Source organism: Globicephala melas, chromosome 4 (assembly GCF_963455315.2).
Source record: "Globicephala melas chromosome 4, mGloMel1.2, whole genome shotgun sequence".
Taxonomy (NCBI): Eukaryota; Metazoa; Chordata; class Mammalia; order Artiodactyla; family Delphinidae; genus Globicephala; species Globicephala melas.
Window position 1 is genome coordinate 80,937,965 of NC_083317.1, and position 18,677 is coordinate 80,956,641.

An 18,677-nucleotide genomic window follows, 5' to 3' on the forward strand; every position below is an offset into this window, starting at 1 on the left:
CCCAAATCCTGAATGACTGAATCAGAATTTGCATTTCAATGAAATCCCCAGGTAGTTTGTATTCACATTACTGTGCATACAGAGAACTAGTGATCAGAGCAGTGTTTCCTATGCATATCATGGCAGGCATAGAAAACAAAAGCATTTGTTTGGCATTTCTGTCACACAGAAGAGAATGCCAGCTGTGGCATGGGGAGGGTGGTGCTCAGCCTGCCCCAGACCCCAACCTGGCCACCCTGAAGGCTGAGGAGATTGGTATCTCAGGCGTACCTGTGCCGCAGCATGCTGGTTGAGAAGCAGTGGTCTACTTAAAGCACACCCAGTCCTTCTAACTTTCTTCATAAGCATAACTCCATAAATCTTGCTTATTCTTTTTTTTGGCAGTACGCGGGCCTCTCACTGTTGTGGCGTCTCCCGTTGCGGAGCACAGGCTCTGGACGCGCAGGCCCAGCGGCCATGGCTCACGGGCCCAGCCGCTTCGCGGCATGTGGGATCTTCCCGGACCGGGGCACAAACCCGTGTCCCCTGCATCAGCAGGCGGACTCTCAACCACTGTGCCACCAGGGAAGCCCTGCTTATTCTTATTTCCTTCATCATTTGTCATTTCTTCTCCTGCATACCAAGAGTCAGAAATCTTCCCAACTAGGTCTTAGAACTAGGTCTTAGAAATCTTCACGCAATGGGAGGACACAGTCTCATCTTCAAGTTCTAGGTGAACTCTTTGAGAAATGTAGAGAGAAAAGTTTTGTCTGTTATTCTAAACAGTATGACCTAAGGAATACTAGGAAGAAATAAGAGCCTTCTTCCCTTTGAAGAATGCTCCTTTCCTCTTAGTCCACAGATCTGAGGATGGAGGATCCGCAACACGCAGAGCGGCATCCTCTCTCCTGAAGAGTGTGCCAAGAAGAATGTGATTCTTTTAAATCCTTCCTCAGCAGAATCTGCCAGCTTATGAACTGGACAGTGTCCCTTCTCTTAGCCAGCCCCTGATAAGGGGATGACAGTTGGCATGGAAGGAATGGAATACCTTCAGAAACACTTCCTGGTGAGACCATCTGATCAGAACGACCAAGTGTCAGGACACACCATCTGACTTCGCAAAGCTCCCGGCTGCGTGGGAACCCCATTGTGTTTCTTTTTTTCCCCCAATAAGGAAAATGTTGAAAATTTTTAAAGTTCAAAATAGTGAGCTCTTACTTTGAAGCAAACAGAACAAGGATTGTCATAGCCTAAGCAAACACAGTTGAGAAAGAAGTGGGGGGAACTATTGCTAGCAAACAACTCGCGTTTTTTCTTCTCTTTCCACCTTGACTGCAAATCTGTGTCCAATTCTCTCCACTCTGCTTCTCCCATTCAAAGCACAGGCAAAGAAGCACACATTTTAGCTGGTTTAACGTTGGGCTGTTCCCCCTCTGTCCTGAGAGTGTACATCCCTCAAGTCTCAAAGGGCTGTCTGATCGTCCTTTTGTACCCCAGCTATTGAAGTTCCTCTGCGTTAGTAGTAGAAAGGACAGTGACCAGAGCATGCTGTCCCTTGCCGCCTCTGGTTGACTTTCATGGAACTCCTCCCTTGATCCAGATACGGAGGCAAAGCAGGCCTTTCTCCTTCTCTGACCAGGAAGTTCACAGATCTGTTGGCAGTTCACCCAGAGTAGCCGTGATGTCTAAGAAATAAATGGGTTTTTCTCTAAGTTCATAGCAAGAACGGTTAGTTAAAAATGTTCCATCCCTGATCCGATTAACACGTACTGAAAACATAAGACTGGGGACACCGACAGCAAAGCTGTTGTACACGACCATTTCAAACACAGAACACTGAGTCATCTTTCTGCTTCGTGGTCCAGGATGAAGAACAAGCTGTGGTACTTTGAATTCGGCACCTCAGAGACCTTCGCAGCCACCTGCAAGAAACTCCACGACCACATAGAGTTGGAGGTGAGTTCCCAAGGCTTGCTGGACCTTGGTTCTGCTCCTGGACTGTTACGCACCCTCAGGACATGTCCTGGAGCGTCCTCAAGAGGTGATCCCAAGTGTAGTCCATTGTACATCCATCCTGTTCCCAACACATCCACGGCCTCACTCCCAGGAGGCTCCAGTCACGGGGCCTGCCTTTCTCGGCCCGTCCAGACCTAGAGGCCCAGTGGACTCAGGGCCACAGTCCCTTCCGGCCCTCAGCCCTCTCCCCACTGTGGCCTTGAAATTTCCCCTTTTCCGAGAGGTGAAGGCAGGTGCTGCCCACGCAGGGAGAGGAGCTGCTGTGAGGGTAGAGGCAATGTCCCAAGCCTGGTAAAAGTCTGGGAGCTGATGGCCACAGGGCTGAGGGGTCTGGGGGTTGAGGCCGGAGGTGGCCAGACATCCCCCAGCTCGCCCGCCGCTGCTTTCAAGGAGCTGACTCACAGGCACCCAGGGCTGGCTTCATGGGCGTGCAACCTGCACAGTCGCTCAGAAGGACCCTTGGTTTAATGTTCTTCTGACACTGTCTTGAAATTCTTGATGATTTTTTAGCAAAGGGCCCTGTATTTGCATTTTGAACCAGGCCCCTCAAATTACACAGCTGACCCCACTGGTGCACTCGTGTTTTCCTCACTGGGCTGGCACTTGGAGCAGCCTGACTCAGACACTTAGCTTGTCAGCTTCCCTTCCCGGCGGAAGCTGCCCACTTCCCACCTCTCACCCCGCATCTGCTGGGCTGCTCTCTTGAGGTCTTGTCACTTCTATGAAAAGGTCTGCTTGGTCTCTGGCCACCTGAAAGCCCAAACTTCTCTGCACACCTGCTGCGGGACCTCAGGCCCATCGGGTCCCTTGCCCATAGTTCTCAGTTCCAACCCGCACCCCCGCCACCAACCCCTTCCCATGGGATTCAAGGCCTGTAGTCTTGTTTTCACTTGAGAAGAACAAGTGAAAGGCCGTCAGAGAATTCAGCCAGGATGGGCTCCTCCCGGCCCATGGGCTTTGTCCCTAAGCCTGCAGTAGCAGTCAAGGGGGTCCCGGGCATCCCTTGGGGGAGGAGCCCTTCGCCTGAAGCAGTGTGGGAAAGCCCTGCCACTCCCTGCAGAAGGGAGCCTGCATTCACAGGGAGTTTTCACAAACAAAACACAAAGCCAGAGATTCTGTGCTTCGCTTTGACTCATCTGCCTGTCTCTCCCCAGCGGTTGCCGGGTTACCAACCCCAGGGTGGGAGGCGCCGCCCCAGCTAATCCCCTGAACTTTTAGCCAGCTCAGTCAGAGGGCAGAGAGGCCCAGGAGCCGGGGGCACATGTCCCCAGGTGGTACCACCTCCACCGGGGAAAGGCTGAGGAGCCCGCTGTGCCCGCTGTACTCTATGGATACGTAAATCCACGGCCAGGGAGCTGCAGGGAAGGAGGAGAGGGCTGGGCTGGAGACTGAACGTGGCTGGAGCTACGTGTGCATTTTTGCTGTTGGCATGATCATCTGCTGGGGTGTCTTTAAATACACCCCAAGTGAGGGACAGCCCTGGCCTAACCACTGCCAGCTGCAGACACACAGCGACTGCTTGTTCTCCCTGCAGCTGGCCTTGAAACTGTGCCCAGAATAGAGCAGCTCAGCTCCCCTGCCTCTGTGGGCCCCGCCCTCCCAGCTCCCAGCCGGCAGCACCCTGGCCCCCTCTGAGTCCAATACTGAGTGGCTCTTCTTCAACCACAGAGGGGGCTGGTGGCCTCTGCAGAGGGTGAGGGTGTTCACACTGTGGGTCGTTGGGGGCTTTGGGAGCACGTCTTATTTTCCTTAGCTCCCCGTAATGAGTCTTTAGTATTTACTCAGGACGCTAAGGATGGGGGGCTCATATGACAGGCAGCTTCTCACAGCCCGGAGGATTTGGGGCAGGCATCATTCTGTATCCAGGGAGCAGTGGGTGGACAGTCCTGGGTCTTGTGATCCAGAGGAGGCGAAAGAGACAGAAGGGGGAGGCGTGTGAGTGACAGGTGTTAGGAGGCTACAGGGCACCACAGGTAGATGTGAGAGCATCAGGGGCCTCAGGAAGAGCAGTAAGAGAAGGTATGTTAAGTGACCTTCTACATGTGGTCACTGCACACAACAGCCCAGGCCTGGGAGGACCAGCACACTCATCAGTTCAAGGTCAGAGATCCCGAGAATAACCGCACGCAGGTATTTATACTACATACCATCGTTTCCAAAGCCCTACCACAGCCTTTATTCCAGAGTCACACAACAAGCAGTGAGCTAAGTAGGCCAGGTATTCTTATCCCCTCGTCACAGAAAGCAAGCTGATGCACGGAGGTTTAGAAAGATAAACAGAAGAGAGAGAAAAGCAACAAGGGAAGGGGGGGAAAAATCACAGGCCCTGACTGCCTACTGTAATGTGTCCTCATTTGATACAATAACCCAGCGAGGCAAGTATTATCATATTTTGTTAAATGAGGAAACTGAGGCTCAGATACATTAAGTAACTTGACCAAGATTTCGTTGCTGGAAACTTGTAAGACAGGAGATTTTAGGCATCCTGGAAGGAGTTAACTTAGAACACAATAAATAGAGATGGACCTAACAAGCGCTAGAAATTCGGCAAGTTTTTCAGCATGGGCGCACTGTTTCTTCCTCCTTTACTGAATGTGAGACCACTTGGTCCCCTCTCAGCTGAGGCAGCTGGGCAGGTCTGCTGAGCAATGCTTTAAGAGAACAGAGGGCACAGTCCTACTGCTCGTTTGAGGAAGGAGGGAGCTCAGGCTGGACAGGAGGAGAGTCAGAGAGGGAAACTGCCTTAAAGTTTACTAAACGTTTTCCCACACAGCATCTCATTTTATTTTGATCCACAGAACATGCAAGGAAGATATTAATGTCCTCACTTTATGGGTGAGGAACCTGAGGCTGAGAGGTTCAGTGACTTGAGAAAGGGCACAAAGGTAAGGGGTTCAGGGGAACAGATAGGAAAGTCTATTTCTAGTTTCATGTCTGTGTGTCACCTTGGTAAAGCTTGGATGGTGAAACTTAAAGCTAAAATGAGCTTATGCAGGGAAGGTCTCCACTGAAGGTCTCTCACAAGGAATACAGCCTGTTTTTCAGAGGCTTGTGGCCTACTGAGGCCTAGGACACTTGGTCCCTTCTCTGAAATAAAGCTTACAGCCCAGTTGACAGAACATACAAGAGCTGGTTAATATAATACTTACTTAACTAGTGCTAAGGAAACTGGATCCGGGGGCCTTGAGGAGCCACGTGAGCAATCACCCTGGACACTATTTTGGGGTCAAAGGCTAAGGCTGGGGAGAAGGTGACTCCAGATCTACTGTTCACCTGCAGACACTTGGTCTGGGTGGGGGTGGGGGGCGGTACTCGGTGAAAGGGGCTTGGCCTGGACAAGCGTTAGCCCTCCTCAGTGGAAGTGTGTTGTCTGGGCCTCAGTATTCTCATCTATAAAATGGGAAGAAAGGGGTTAGCCTACTTCCCAGGGCTATGATTCAGATTAACATTTTCAGGTTTGTTATTTTTTTAAGTTAATTGGCAGTGGTGCTAAGTGCCTCACGGAATCTACAAAGCAGCCCCAAGTGGCAGGTATCATATCACCTTTCCAGAGATGGGGATAGAAGCTAAGAGAAAGCGAGAAGCTCGCCTGAGGTCCACAGCCTCTGAGTGGTCAGGTCAGGCTTCAAATCCAGATTTGCCCAAAACTCGGGAGTTTCAGGGCAGTACTGGCACCTTATTCTAGAGCAGAGATTCTCACGGGTACGAGGTATGCTTGATCTGCTCGTAGTCACATACTTTTATTTATTTTAACATTTCAGATAACATCAAAAGCAGGCATGAGACTTTTACATTTATGAAAAAGAGAGCAAAAAATTATATATTGCGAATGCATGCTCTAAATGTTTCTTCCACGGGCACACAAAGCAAGCTGTGAAAGTTAGTGCCGTTCCTGGGAAATGGGTGCTCCTAAATTGCGGTTGCCTCTAATTAAGAAGCCAGCATGTCACCCACATGGTTGTCCTCAGCCCTGGTCTCAATGTCTCTGACTTCCCTTCCCTTCCAAAGCCGCCTTTGATGTTTATTCTAATCTGATTTTACCTGAATAAACGGGTGGGGGAAGGGTGAGGGAGGGACACAGTGAGTCACCTCCTGCACCCCAGGCCCAGAATAGCCTTGCACAGGTTTTGAGCTGTAGTTACATGGAGCAAAAGAGGCAGGCTTCTGCTTGAGCACTTATTTTATTACAAGCTGTGGAAAATTTTCATTTTACTGGTTAAAAATAAGAACTTCCAAAATTCCTTGATATTGTATCTACTTTTAAACAATGTTCACAAGGGAAGCCTAGCCAGCTCCACTAATATGAACCTCTGCATGGGGAAAAGTGAGTCCAAATGTGGAAGCTGCTTCAAAAGAATCTGTTCCCCAGTATATTTTGGGAATCTCTGCACACCAGTTCCCCCCTTTTAATTGAGGATTTTTTTTAATACAACAAAGTTTTGAGAACTTTTTAGATCAAACCCTCCCATTTCCCCCTCACTTAGAATTGGTGTTTGTCAATATTTTGTTGTATTCCCTTCAAGTTTCTTTGTAACCAAAGAAGTAAAATTTTCTGGATGGAGTCGAGTTCCCACAAGCCTTTGGTGCTCTGCAGCTTGCCTTTTTCACTCACCATTAAGTTCTCGAGACCTCTCCGTGGTAACGTTGCCGGAGCTGGTTCATTTCTTTTACCTGCTCCGTGCTGTGGGGCTCCCACACCACGATGGGGAATATCGCACCCCGCGATGGGAGGAGAAGCAGAAATGGGAACTCTCAGACACTGCCGGGGCACAGACAGCAGTGGTAAACCACTCTGGAGAGCAGTTTGACAGCAAACGCTGAACTGAAAACGCACCTATAGGCCCAATGACCCAGCAGGTTCTTCACGTCCTAGACCTGGAGAGCTTCCTGTACGTGAGTTCGCAAGGGGATGAGCATGGAGGTGCAGTGCAGCACTGTTTTATTAAAACAAAACGGAACCAACCCCAAAGGCTGTGTTAGTCTAACACTTCAAAAAGATGGTGTGAGTGAAAGTACTAAAGGCCACTGAATCATATATTTTAAAATGGTTAACTTGGTGTCAGGTGAATTTCATCTCAGTTTTTTAAATGTGATTTTTACAAAAGGGAATGTGCTGGGCACAGTACTAGGGATCTTGAAGCCATAGCATGAGATGGGCCCTGTCTATGAGAATCCTCAATTCTAAAAGTAATATTTAGCACAGCCATGTGCATGTAAAGAAGCTGAGTAAATAATGAATCAGATTACTTTAAGATTGAGCAGATATCTTTAGCTACTCCAATCCAGTCAAGTGTCATTACTTTCCAGAAGAGCGAAATCAAGGACTTTACAGGTTCAGTAGCTTGGCCAAGTTCACCCCGCCAGTAAGTGGCAGGAAAGAACCCATGGCTGCCTTGGTATCCACTGGCAATTTTGCACACTCCTCAATTAGAGGGAAGAGAACTTCAAGCACTTTGGCCTCTTCTGGCATCATCTACACCTTCTCAGCTTGGGCGGGTAGAGCCTTTCAGAGCTTGGAGGGATGAAGGTGGGAACTAGCTAAATGCTCAGCCCATCAACACAGCCACAGTGATTCCAGAGGAGATGAAACGAAAACGTATTCATGGGGAAGGGAAAGTTGAGAAGAGCATTGCAGGGACTTTTGAGTTCTTAGAAAACAAAAGGTGGCAACCTGATCATTCATCAAACCCTGGAGTCAAAGACTGGAATGGGCCTTAGAGGACATCCTCTCCCGTCTCTGGAGTCCATTCACTTCCTCCATCGAGTCCAGGGTCTCCATCTTTCCAGCAGCATCCTCACTGTGAGGCCACCCAAGGCAGCTGGTGCTCTTCAGATTTCTCCTTCTTGCCCATCCTACAGTTCTCACTGCTCCAAATACCCCAGCCTCAGTTTCTTCCCGCTCCCTCCTACTACGTGTGCTAAATTCTCTTCTTATTATAAAAGTAATCCAAATCCATGGTAGAACATGTTAAACCATAGAGAGGCGAAAAGGAAAAGTAACGCACAGTCTCAGCAATCAGGGATCAGTACTGTTCTAATGTTGACCTTATTTCAATCCTGTAATAATATTAGCCTTTGTGTCTTTAAAAGCAGCCCTCTGGAGGACCTCTGTGATTCTTTGATTTCCTAAATCTTTATCCATTTTTAAACACAGCTCCATCCTTTCCGTCTCTCTCCCTCTTTCAGCCACGCACTGACTACAAGTTTCCTTCACTGATCCTTAAAATCTTTCAGCCTACTACGAAGAAATTGTTTCTATCAGCTCCTCTTTAAAAATCCATTGTTTGCTTACAGTTTCTGACACATAACTTCTTCTCTTAAATGACCCTCTTTTTTATTCCCTACACATGCACACCCTGTATTTCACTTCAAGCCTCCATTCATCCTTATGCTTTTATTTTCTTGTTCTTTTCCATTTCCTTTGTTCTTTGTGAATTGCTTTGATTTTCTTTGTCTTCAGACTCCTGGCTACATATGCTTTGTGTCTCCCAAGGACTTTGGAATAATTTTTAGGGATGAATTCTCATGCCTACATTTTCACAAAGCAGGCGGGGGTATATGCAACAGAGTGGATAGATGAGGCCCGAGGAGGTCTCAGGAGACTGAGGCTGGGGTCACATGACTCAGCATGTTGGGCTAGAAGGCACCTCCACACAGATTCCTGGGCGATCTCTCGGCCTAACCTCTGCCCCAACGAGCTTATTAACTTTTCTACCCACCAAGGTCCCTTAGTGAAAGAAAAACTTTCCCCAAGCTATGTCTACCAAACAAATGCATCTTTTAAATAATAATGACCTGTGACGCCCTGTCAGTGGGAAATGTATTATTTCTCTTAGACTTTTTAGAATATTGAAAAGAATTCATGATCTTCACCTCTTCACTCAGGAGATTCAGGGACCTTGGATGAGAGCTATTCCCATCCTTTTCTGCTTCTACAACTGGGTTATGAAACAGGCAGAGAATATTACATACAAATATGTTCATTGGCTATGGTGGATAGGTCTTTGGTTATCTATCTTAGTGAGGTCGTAAACTTGCTGATCCTAGTATTCTATAGAAGAGGAGTTAAGAAAGGGGAAGAATTGACTCTTTCAGGAAGGGCATATAATCTAACAAAGGAGCGGTTAAATAATGGGTGCACATACACGCGATATCTCAAGTCCATTGGGATCCACAAGTTAGTAACAACAGCAGCCACTTCCTGAGTACTCACCTTGCAACAAGCTCTGTCCCAGCACTTTGGTACACGGTCTTGTTTAATCCTCATAACAGCTCTGCATGGTGTGTATTATTTACTCAAGGAAATTGAGTCTCCTAAAGATAAGTACTGCAAGATCAGATCAGATGAAAGCCCACATGCTCCCACAATGCCACAGCCCTCCCGGTAGGAGCTGGCCTCTGCATTACACCTCTGCTTTCCCCCTAATGTATGTGTCAGCTGAGTTGGTGGTGGGGCTCCCATTCAGGACTTGGCATATCTCGTAGGCAGTCGGCTGTCTGAAGCAAGGCCTCTATCTTATTCATCCTGTCTCCCCGGTACCTGAAATGAAGTAATTGCTCTCTAGTTATTGATTGTACGATTTGAACCCAAGTGTAAAAAAAAATCCCATAATTAGTGTGAACACTAACAGAAATTACTACTTGACCAGACTCAAGTGATACCTTTTTGCTGGAAGCCGCCAAAGTAAACGGGACCCACCTTGCTCCAACTGCAACACAGTGGGAGACGGCTGAGCTTGCAGGCCGGTACTCAGGCCTTCTCCTAACTGTGAGGTGAGTGGGAAGACCTCCCACGCCCATCTCTGAGCTGTTGCTGAGAACTTTGAAAGTAGCTGAGGGTCTGGGACAACTGTGAACCCAGGACAGGAAATGCCAGAGTTCTCCCACCTCTTTCCCACCCAGGAGAATGAAGACAGTGAGTGGGCAGAGCCCATATGGCAGCAAGGGTGCAGGGCTGCTAGGGGGTCAGAAGAACTGACTCTGAAAGGCAGAAGGAAGAGTCTCCATCCTGAGCCCTCTCTGGTGGCCAAGAAGCCTACCTGCCCCTATGGCCATCAGCCCCGCTCTATCTGCAGGCAAGTCTGACCCTTCAGAAAGCCTCATCCACCCCAGGTTGGTCTGAGCTCCCCAGACAGACAGCAAAGCCCATGAATCGGCATCCAGAGCAAGAATGCCTCAACACACCAGGACTTTTTTTAACTTGGGGAGGATGGAGCAGCGGATAGGAAACGGCGTTGCCCTCTGTCCAACTCTGAGGCAACCCACCACCGTGAGCTCTGAGAAACAGCAGTTTTGTTTTGGAAACTGGCATCCAGGGCAGGCTTGCTCCTGGAAATGAATTTGGTTCCCCCTCAGCTGCAATGTTCTACTTCCAGCCTCCCTGCCAACACCCCCTTCCAGCTGCCCCTGTCAAAGGCACCATTGTGCCCGCCTGGCACAGCAACAGAGGAGGGATGAAGAGGAAGAAAACATTTTCTGCCCATGGGATGTTCTTAAGCAGGTTGTGTGTACATGGCTTCAGTGCTGCATTCCTGGAGCCCACACAAACCCGCCAAAATGCCATCATCCCTGTCACAGATGGCAGCCACTTTCCAGTCTAACTGGCCCGCCACCACTCACTGTCAGAGAACGCGGAGCATGCAGCTAGATGGACACGGGCGGTAGGAGGCGGACCATGATGACACTTTTTCAGCACAGCACTTTAGCCTGCCAAAGCAAGGCTGAATGAAGACTCCGAATCTCTGAACTGGAAGGGGATCTGGTCCCATGTACCGCTCAACTAAAAGATTCGTTCTGGCATATTCTGATAAGTACACATCCAGCCTTTTCCTGAATACTCCAAGGGTAGGAAGCTCACTACTTTTCCAGAAGCCTGTTCCATTGTTAGAAGGCTCTGACTTTCAGAAAGTTCTTCACGATGTTGAGCAAGGATGTATGTCCCTTTCATCGCCATATCCTTCCCTTGTCAGCCCTTAGCACAATGCTTGGAAGAGAATAGAGGCCCAATAAGTGTTTGTGGGATGCATGACTGAATTCCCCATCTTTGGGCCTATTTCCACCATCTGGGGGCACACAGAACATGCCTTTCTGCTCTTCCACACGACTGCCCTTCATAGGGCTGAAATCTATCTTCCGTGTCATCTCCTATTGATCTTTGCCGACGTCCCCAGTTCCTATACAACTTGATGTACAGACTCCTGGCTATCCTGACCACTCTTCTCTTGATAGACTCCATTTTTTCCAGTGTTCTCCTTGAAATGAAGAATCAAATCCCTTACGTCTAGAATACTCCAAAAGTAGTCTCATAGATAACAAAGCACAAAATTCCCAGGCCTCAGGTACATGCTCTATAAGCTGGACTGTCTTCTTGATCTCGTCATTTGCATCTTCTGCAGGAAACCTGTAAGTTCATGAAGCCCACCACAAACCTGGATAAACTGGGAAAACAAGGACCTTCCTCAGTTTCACTGACTCAGTGTTTCCTCATCTGTAAAAAAGAGGATACAAATACCAACCTTGCAGGGCTGTAAGGATTAGACATAAAATATATGAAGTGCCTGGTTCATAATAGTTACTCAATAAATTATATCTATTAATATTATCATATAACACATGTGTATTAGTATCTAACTGCCCAAAGCAAGACATTAGCTCCTAAAATGCTATAAAACAGCTCCTCTGAATGCAGGGGAAGCCACTGCTCTGGAAGATTTAGCTACATGCCAGGCCAAAAAAAAATTTTTTAATGTAGATAATACCAGACTGTCTTTCTAGAAATGTTATCATCACTCATCAACACCACTCAATTTCTTGCCTTTTCTTCCCTCAGGATACACATCAGATTATTGACACTAAAAACATTCTCTCTAGTTCTTCTCTAGGGAAAATAGAGACAGCACTATTTGCCCTGACTGCTTTTCTTTCACTCACAATAAATTTCTCTGTTCTGGCCATAGGCCCTGCAGATATGCAGATATCTACGGCCTTCTCAGTGGTATGCTGGGGCCAGCTTGCCTGCTGGCACGTCTCTTCCTAACTCTGCTTTCGGTGATGTCACATTTGTAGCTTGAAATTGGCCATAGTGGGAATATTTACACTGTGGAACACCACAATCAGAGCTTCTTTTTTTCCTGGAGATCCCGCTGTTAAGCATTTAGCAGGATATCACTGCCTCTAGCGTTGACCTGCAGGAGGTCCCTTAAGAAAAGGGACTGTGTCGCATTTCCACTCCATCCCCAGGGTCTAGCACAAAATAGGTTCCCAACATTCTTGATGGATGAATGAGTGCTTTTTGTCTTCTGTCCCTTAATGTTTGTCTCATATACATCATGTCTCATGTGTCCTATTCTTATTACCAGCTGTTCAGGTATAGAGTTCCCTTAGCTGTGATCAGAGGACCATTTCTTGCAGACTTGGATTAACCTTCCGTATTTCTCCCTAACCTGGGCATTCAGTCCACTTTATTCGGTCAATATACTCATCCTGGGAAGTTGTGGGAACTCGTCTGGAAGGAAAAAAACCTTGTCAGGTTTCTTTAAGGAACACCTTGGTTTTTGTTTGGGGATCCCTGTACACATTCTTCCAATTAAAAAATAGTTATATTGGACTTCTGAAATGGGTAAGACATACCAGAACTACGGAAAACACAGAGCCATGGAACATATGGTCCCTCCCTTCTGGGAGCTTAAAATCTCCGAGGGACAGGCAAATATGCATGATCTACGGCAGAATATACATTCCATATACGACAGAAAGACAATGCAATGAAAATTCAGAGAAGGGGAAGATCAATTTCTAGCTAGAGCAATTTCCTCTACAGAAAAAGCCCCAGAGAGGAGTTAGCTTTTGAGCTGGAATAGGATTTTAATACGCATAAAAGAGCTGCATGGCAGTTTAGGCAATGAGTACAGCAGAAACAGAAGCAAGTAGGCCCAACTCTGTGGCCTACATATGTGGCCCTAATTAAGCCCTAACTCTTCCAAGAGACAGCCATGTGCTCTAGAAAGGTAACTTACCACCTCTAGGCCTCATTGTTCTCATTTTGGTAATCAGACATTACCAAACCTAATGTTCCATCTGGCTTTACTGTTCTAAGATTCTGCGCTTTGGCCCTCATCCAGCTGCCAAAATTCCTCTTTACAAAATCACTCATGTCCTCTTGGTGGCCAATCTAAATGACCAAAGGTCTAATTCCAGATCTGATGACTCTGATTAGCTATGTGACAATGGACCATTCCTTTCACCTCCTTAACCTCCATTTTTCTCATCTATAAAATGAGGTAATTAGACTGAATGATCTTTCAAGACTCTTCGGTCTTTGATTCCATGAGAACACAGATGCAGAGATGAGAGATAGAGATCCTTTTTGGAGAATGGAAAGGAAGAATGCACAGAGAAAATGGCATTTGTAGAAATTTGGAAGAAGAGCACAGAAAGGGTGCTAGGGTGTCCTCAAGTGTATCCTACCACTAAAGGACTGTAATAATGGGTCCAGACAAGGATCATCGTCCACTGATTAAGAACTCTATAATGGAAGAGTCAGGCTGACGACACCTGAACCCACTAACCAACCTGAACATCACCAAAAAATGAGACAACTAAACTATGTGCCTCCTGATGAGATGCAATAGGAAATACACTGATAGAGTATTGCCAAAATGTCAACCCTGAATTTGATCAAGTCTCCAGATAGGCTGGGAATATGTTTTAGAAACACCTCAGAGATGCAAAGTGTGGTCCGTCATACATGCAACCTCAGTATCACCAGGGAGGATGTAGAAATGCGGTCTCAGCCCACCTCAGACCTCCCAAATCAGAATCTGCATTTTAATCATCCTGAAGTGATTCGTATGCACATTAAAGTTTGCTCTGCTGTACAGGACAAATGACCCATTACCCATTTCCTTCAATAAAATATTATACGGCAAGAAAAAAAAAAAAAAAGAACAGGGAATTTATAGATCAGAAGAAACCTAAAAGATGTATCAACCAAATTCACTCTGTAGACCTTTCAGACAAAACAATTTTTTTTCCAAATGAGACTGTTGAGGAAATTTGAACAATTACTGGCTATCAATGTTAAAGAATTATTGTTACTTTCTAAGAGTGATAAGTGAATTGAGATAATTCTTTTTTTAAGAGTCTTATCAAAAAAAAAAGTCTTATCATTTAGAGATACATACAGAAGTATTTATAGATGAAATGACAGATCAGAGATTTGCTATAAAATAGTTCAAATGAACTGGGGTAGAGTTGAAATAAGATTAGCTGTGAATTGCTAATTGCTGAAGCTGAGATTTGGGGTACATGGGATTTATTATTTTATCTTCCTACATATTTGAAAATATCCATAATAGAAAGATTTTTAAAAAGAAAGTCCAGGAAGGAGTCACCAAAGATGGGAGAGACAATCAAGATAATGCAGAGGCAGGGAACCCAAGAAAGAAAATTTCAAGCTGAAAGGGGACAAATGCCCCCAGAGGCATCAAAGCCTGGGTTACACTTTATAATCTGGCCTGGAAGAGGTCATTCCAGAGAGCAGACACTGCCCAATGGCAGGAGTATGAAACAAAACAATCTGCGTTCTAAACTGGAGAAAATCAGCGTAATCCGTGGCACCGTGAATCGAGGTCAGAAGACGGGAGAATTTCCTAGTTGCTAAAAACTGAAACAGGTCATCAAATAAATTATGGGATCTCCTTCTCTGAGGACCTTCCTAAATAGGATCGGACGGGCTGAAATGCAGGCGGCCTCACTCAGATCCGCCGCCTTTTTCAGGTCACCGAGGCCGGCAGGTACGCACCCGGGGCTCGGAAAAGCCCGAGGCCCGGGCAGGGAAGCACCACTGCCCTCTCTCACCTCCTCGGCTCTCTGCCCCTCAGAGAGCACGGAGAACTTGGCGGGTCCTAGTTCTGCCCAAAATTATGGGGATTTTAAGGATCTGGGAGGTGGGGGAGGGGGTTGGGGGAATGGGATGAATACGACTACCCACCGGCCCTCCACCAAACCAACCATCCCTTGGCTTAGAAACTAGAACTATGGGTACTGTCGTCGCAAGTGGGGACGACTGTTGAACTTGCCGACAGCTGCGGCCGGCGCAGCAAGGCCTGGAGCAGGCGGGCGCGGGCGGCTCCCGGCCTGGGCTCCGGCAGATTCCTGAACGGCTTCCAGGCGGGCAGGAACCGCGCTGGCCTGGATGCACCCCACCCCACCCCGCGCCTGCAGCGCTGCTTCCTCGGACCCGGGCGGCCCGCGTCCGGCACCTCGCAGCCCGCGCCCACTCTGAGCACAACTTGGGGCTTGTGCGAGCTTGCTGCCGGGCAGCCGGGACAACAGCTCTCTGTTTCGACCCATACCCGGCTGTAAATACCTGGGTTTCGCTGCAGCGCAGCCTCGGCTCAGGGGCGAGCCTGCCAGCCCGGTCCTAGGTTAGCGATGGCCAACGGTGAGCACAGGGACCGCCGTCCTTGCGCTCTCCCCAGGAGGCGCCCCCCACCCGGGTCCCAGCAGGGGGAGGGGGCCCTATGACGTCATGGAACTATTGGAGGATTTAGCTCAGGAACCCGCCGGGAGCGGCCCTGGGGCCGGTGTTCCACTTAAGCCTACAGTGTACTTCTCTGGGCTCCACGTTCCCAGATCTAGCACGGCAACTTTCTACCTTTCCCGAGCCTTAAGCAGCCCTGGAGTTCTGAAAGAAATCAGTGTGTGGTGTCCAGGCCAAGAAGCGTGGAGAATGGGCATGCAGGTATGGTCAGGCAAGGCTCCCACTAGCATGAGCTGGGCCAAGGGGCCATTAAAATGCTTCCAGCAAGATCTCAGGTAGTGGGAGGATGATTTCAGGCTGAAAAATGCCTCATGGCACAGGTAATATTATTATGAACTGTAATAACAATGCAGACAGTTTTGGAATGCTGCTGTCTTCCAGAGACCAGTCAAACCCTCGAAGTAAATGTTATTTCCCCATCCCCACCCCATCTTACGGATGACAGATTAAAGCTCAAAGAGGTTAAGGAACCAACACAGGATCGCACAGCTGGCAAGTGACAGAGCCAGGATTTAAACTCATATCTCTTTGTCTCCAAGCCCAGGCATGCTCCTTCCAAGACAAGGCACTGCCTCTCAATTTCCAAATAGGTGCATTCCAAAGGTGGGGAGCAGCTACATCCAACAGTCCCCAGGCTCCCCCCACCTCTTCTACTCGCCCCAGTCCACCTATGACTCAGTGAGATAGTGGGGGAAGGGGACCTTCTATCATAAAGCAGAGTGAGGACTGTTTGCTCTTCCAGAGAGAGGTTAACGGCTTACCAAGTTAATAACTAACACTCCTAGCTTGTTATGACTAGAGATGGAGGGGACAGAGTACACTTAAAACAGCAGTAGGGAAGAAAGGTGACTTTATGGAATACCGTGTGCCAAGGACTGTGCTGTGCTAATGGTTTACTTTTTTTTTTTAAACACAAATCTGGCACAGAAGCAAGATATAATACTGATACCAACATTGACGTGCCAGGCACTGCTCTAAGTACTCTACAATACAGAGTAGTAGTGGGAGATTTCAATTATTCAAACAACAGCTGGAAGTTTAATTTTGCGACAAGTCTAGCATCAGCAAAAGTCCCAGTTTGCTGCACTGACTCTTTCGTCTCCAGAGTAGAATCTGGCATGTGACTTGCCTGGGTTTGCAACCGAGCTCTGCCAGCCTGTAGAGGGGAAGTTGTGTAGCCTTAAGCCAGCACCCTAACCCCTCTGAGACCCTGTCCCTTGGGGGTAGCAATGGTGCCTCCCTCACGGTGTTCATGTGAGCATCCCAAGAGAGAATGTAAGGGAAGGACCAGCACACGGAAGCTCTTGTCAAATAGCTGCTAGTATTATTATTATTACTTCTAGAAGGGAGGGGGCGTTTTGGCCAACAATGAATAAATTGAGGTCATGCGGAAGTCACTACAACCAACAGAGAAAGTGACTGAGTGGTCTAGGAGGTGAAAAGCGTTCAAGAACTCAATGCTGGGCACAGGGTTGAGCAAAGCTAATTTCAGAGTTTGGAGAAAAGTCTGACCCAGTGAATAAGTCAGAGAATAAGTCTGACATTTATAAATCCCTAAATAAGAATATGTGTGGGGCTTCCCTGGTGGTGCGGTGGTTGAGAGTCCGCCTGCCGAATCAGGGGACACGGGTTCATGCCCCGGTCCGGGAAGATCCCACATGCCGCGGAGCGGCTGGGCCCATGAGCCATGGCCACTGAGCCTGCGCGTCCGGAGCCTGTGCTCCGCAGCGGGAGAGACCACAACAGTGAGAGGCCTGCGTACCGCATAAAAAAAAAAAAGAACATGGAAAGCATACCTCTTTAGGACTTTGACATTCCGAAAGAGTTTTTTTTTAATTTTTTCCAGAGAGAGAGTAGCCTTAATCAAAAATGGAAGAACAAATGATAAAGGTAGATATCAGAGCCCAAAGCTGATCCATAGAGAACTAACTGGCCTTGGAAAACATACACACTTGAATCCAAGTTGCTGGACAAACCTATAGATGGCATTCGGGGACCACTCGGACAAATCCAGAAAACACAGTGGGCTCCATCCAATGAGAGGCAAACACACAAATGCCCCAGTTTTTAAAAATTAGTAAAGGATACATTCTGGAAACCACAGACTGATATACTTCATCCCAACCCCTGGCAAAATTCTGGAATAAAGTATTAACCAAGTACTTGCCCTTTACAGATATTAGTGGCTTAATGTGAGTTCTCTTATTCCTTTTCTGATAGAGGTTGTAGGGTGGTTATTTAGGAAATGCTATTTGATCTCAGCACAATGTCTTATGTTTTAGTGGAAAGAGCACAGAATTGAGGTCTGAACACCTGGATACTAGTCTAACTCCACCATTAGTAAGTTGGATGACCACAGGCAAGATCTTTAACCTCACTGGGCCTCACTGATGAAAGACAGGACATGTTCTCTTGGGTCCCTCTCATCTCTGAGTTCCATGATTCCATACTGTAATGAAAAGTGGGCTGGGTGACAGTCCTGTTCAGAGGGTGCAGCCCTGATAAGGCAGCCACACCCCAAGGGCCATTTAATGCACAATATCTGGTGTGTTAAACTGACCAAGGAGAGGGCTTATTCCCTGTTTTGCCCTTTATATATGTGTATTAATGGACCTAATCTGCAAATAATAGGAGAGCTATTGCATAGGGTCACAGAATGAAGATTTAATATAAACTAGATGGACTGGTGGGGGCTTGGGCTGAACGTCAGATGAAATTAAGTGCAAAACCCTCTGTCTAAGTTATTTAAAAATACCTACACAAGTTCAGGATGGGGAAGACTGGGCTGAGAAGTAGATGATGGGATGAGGGCCTGAGTGCCTGAGATGACCACCCACTCAAGCTGAAGTGATTCAGTCGTCATGTAGCTGCTCATAAAAGAGCTAGTGCAAACTTGATCATATTTAACACTAAGGATAATGATCATGGGGGACATGTTGAGCCTCTACCTGGGCTCCCCACATTATTTCATTTCTGGGGCGTGATAATATTAGGGTATCCCAGCCCCAGGAAGTGCTGGTGACATTGCCGCCTGTGCCATCAGATTCTGCCATTGGTGTTCTTTTCAGTGCCAGGACCTTATGGAGTAGGACAGTAACAAACCGTAGTGTGTACAGAACGGGGCAAGTCCCACAGGAGG

At 47.5% G+C, this 18,677-nt stretch overlaps 1 protein-coding gene across 1 annotated transcript in view; it reads left to right on the forward strand.

The window, feature by feature from the left end:
• DGKG (diacylglycerol kinase gamma) overlaps nt 1-18,677 on the forward strand; it is a 124,327-nt gene that overhangs the window by 68,194 nt on the left and 37,456 nt on the right. Inside the window, exon 15 of the mRNA XM_060297510.2 lies at nt 1,845-1,935. Within this exon, the coding sequence (XP_060153493.2) occupies nt 1,845-1,935 (91 nt within the window). The remainder of the gene's footprint in view (nt 1-1,844; nt 1,936-18,677) is intronic.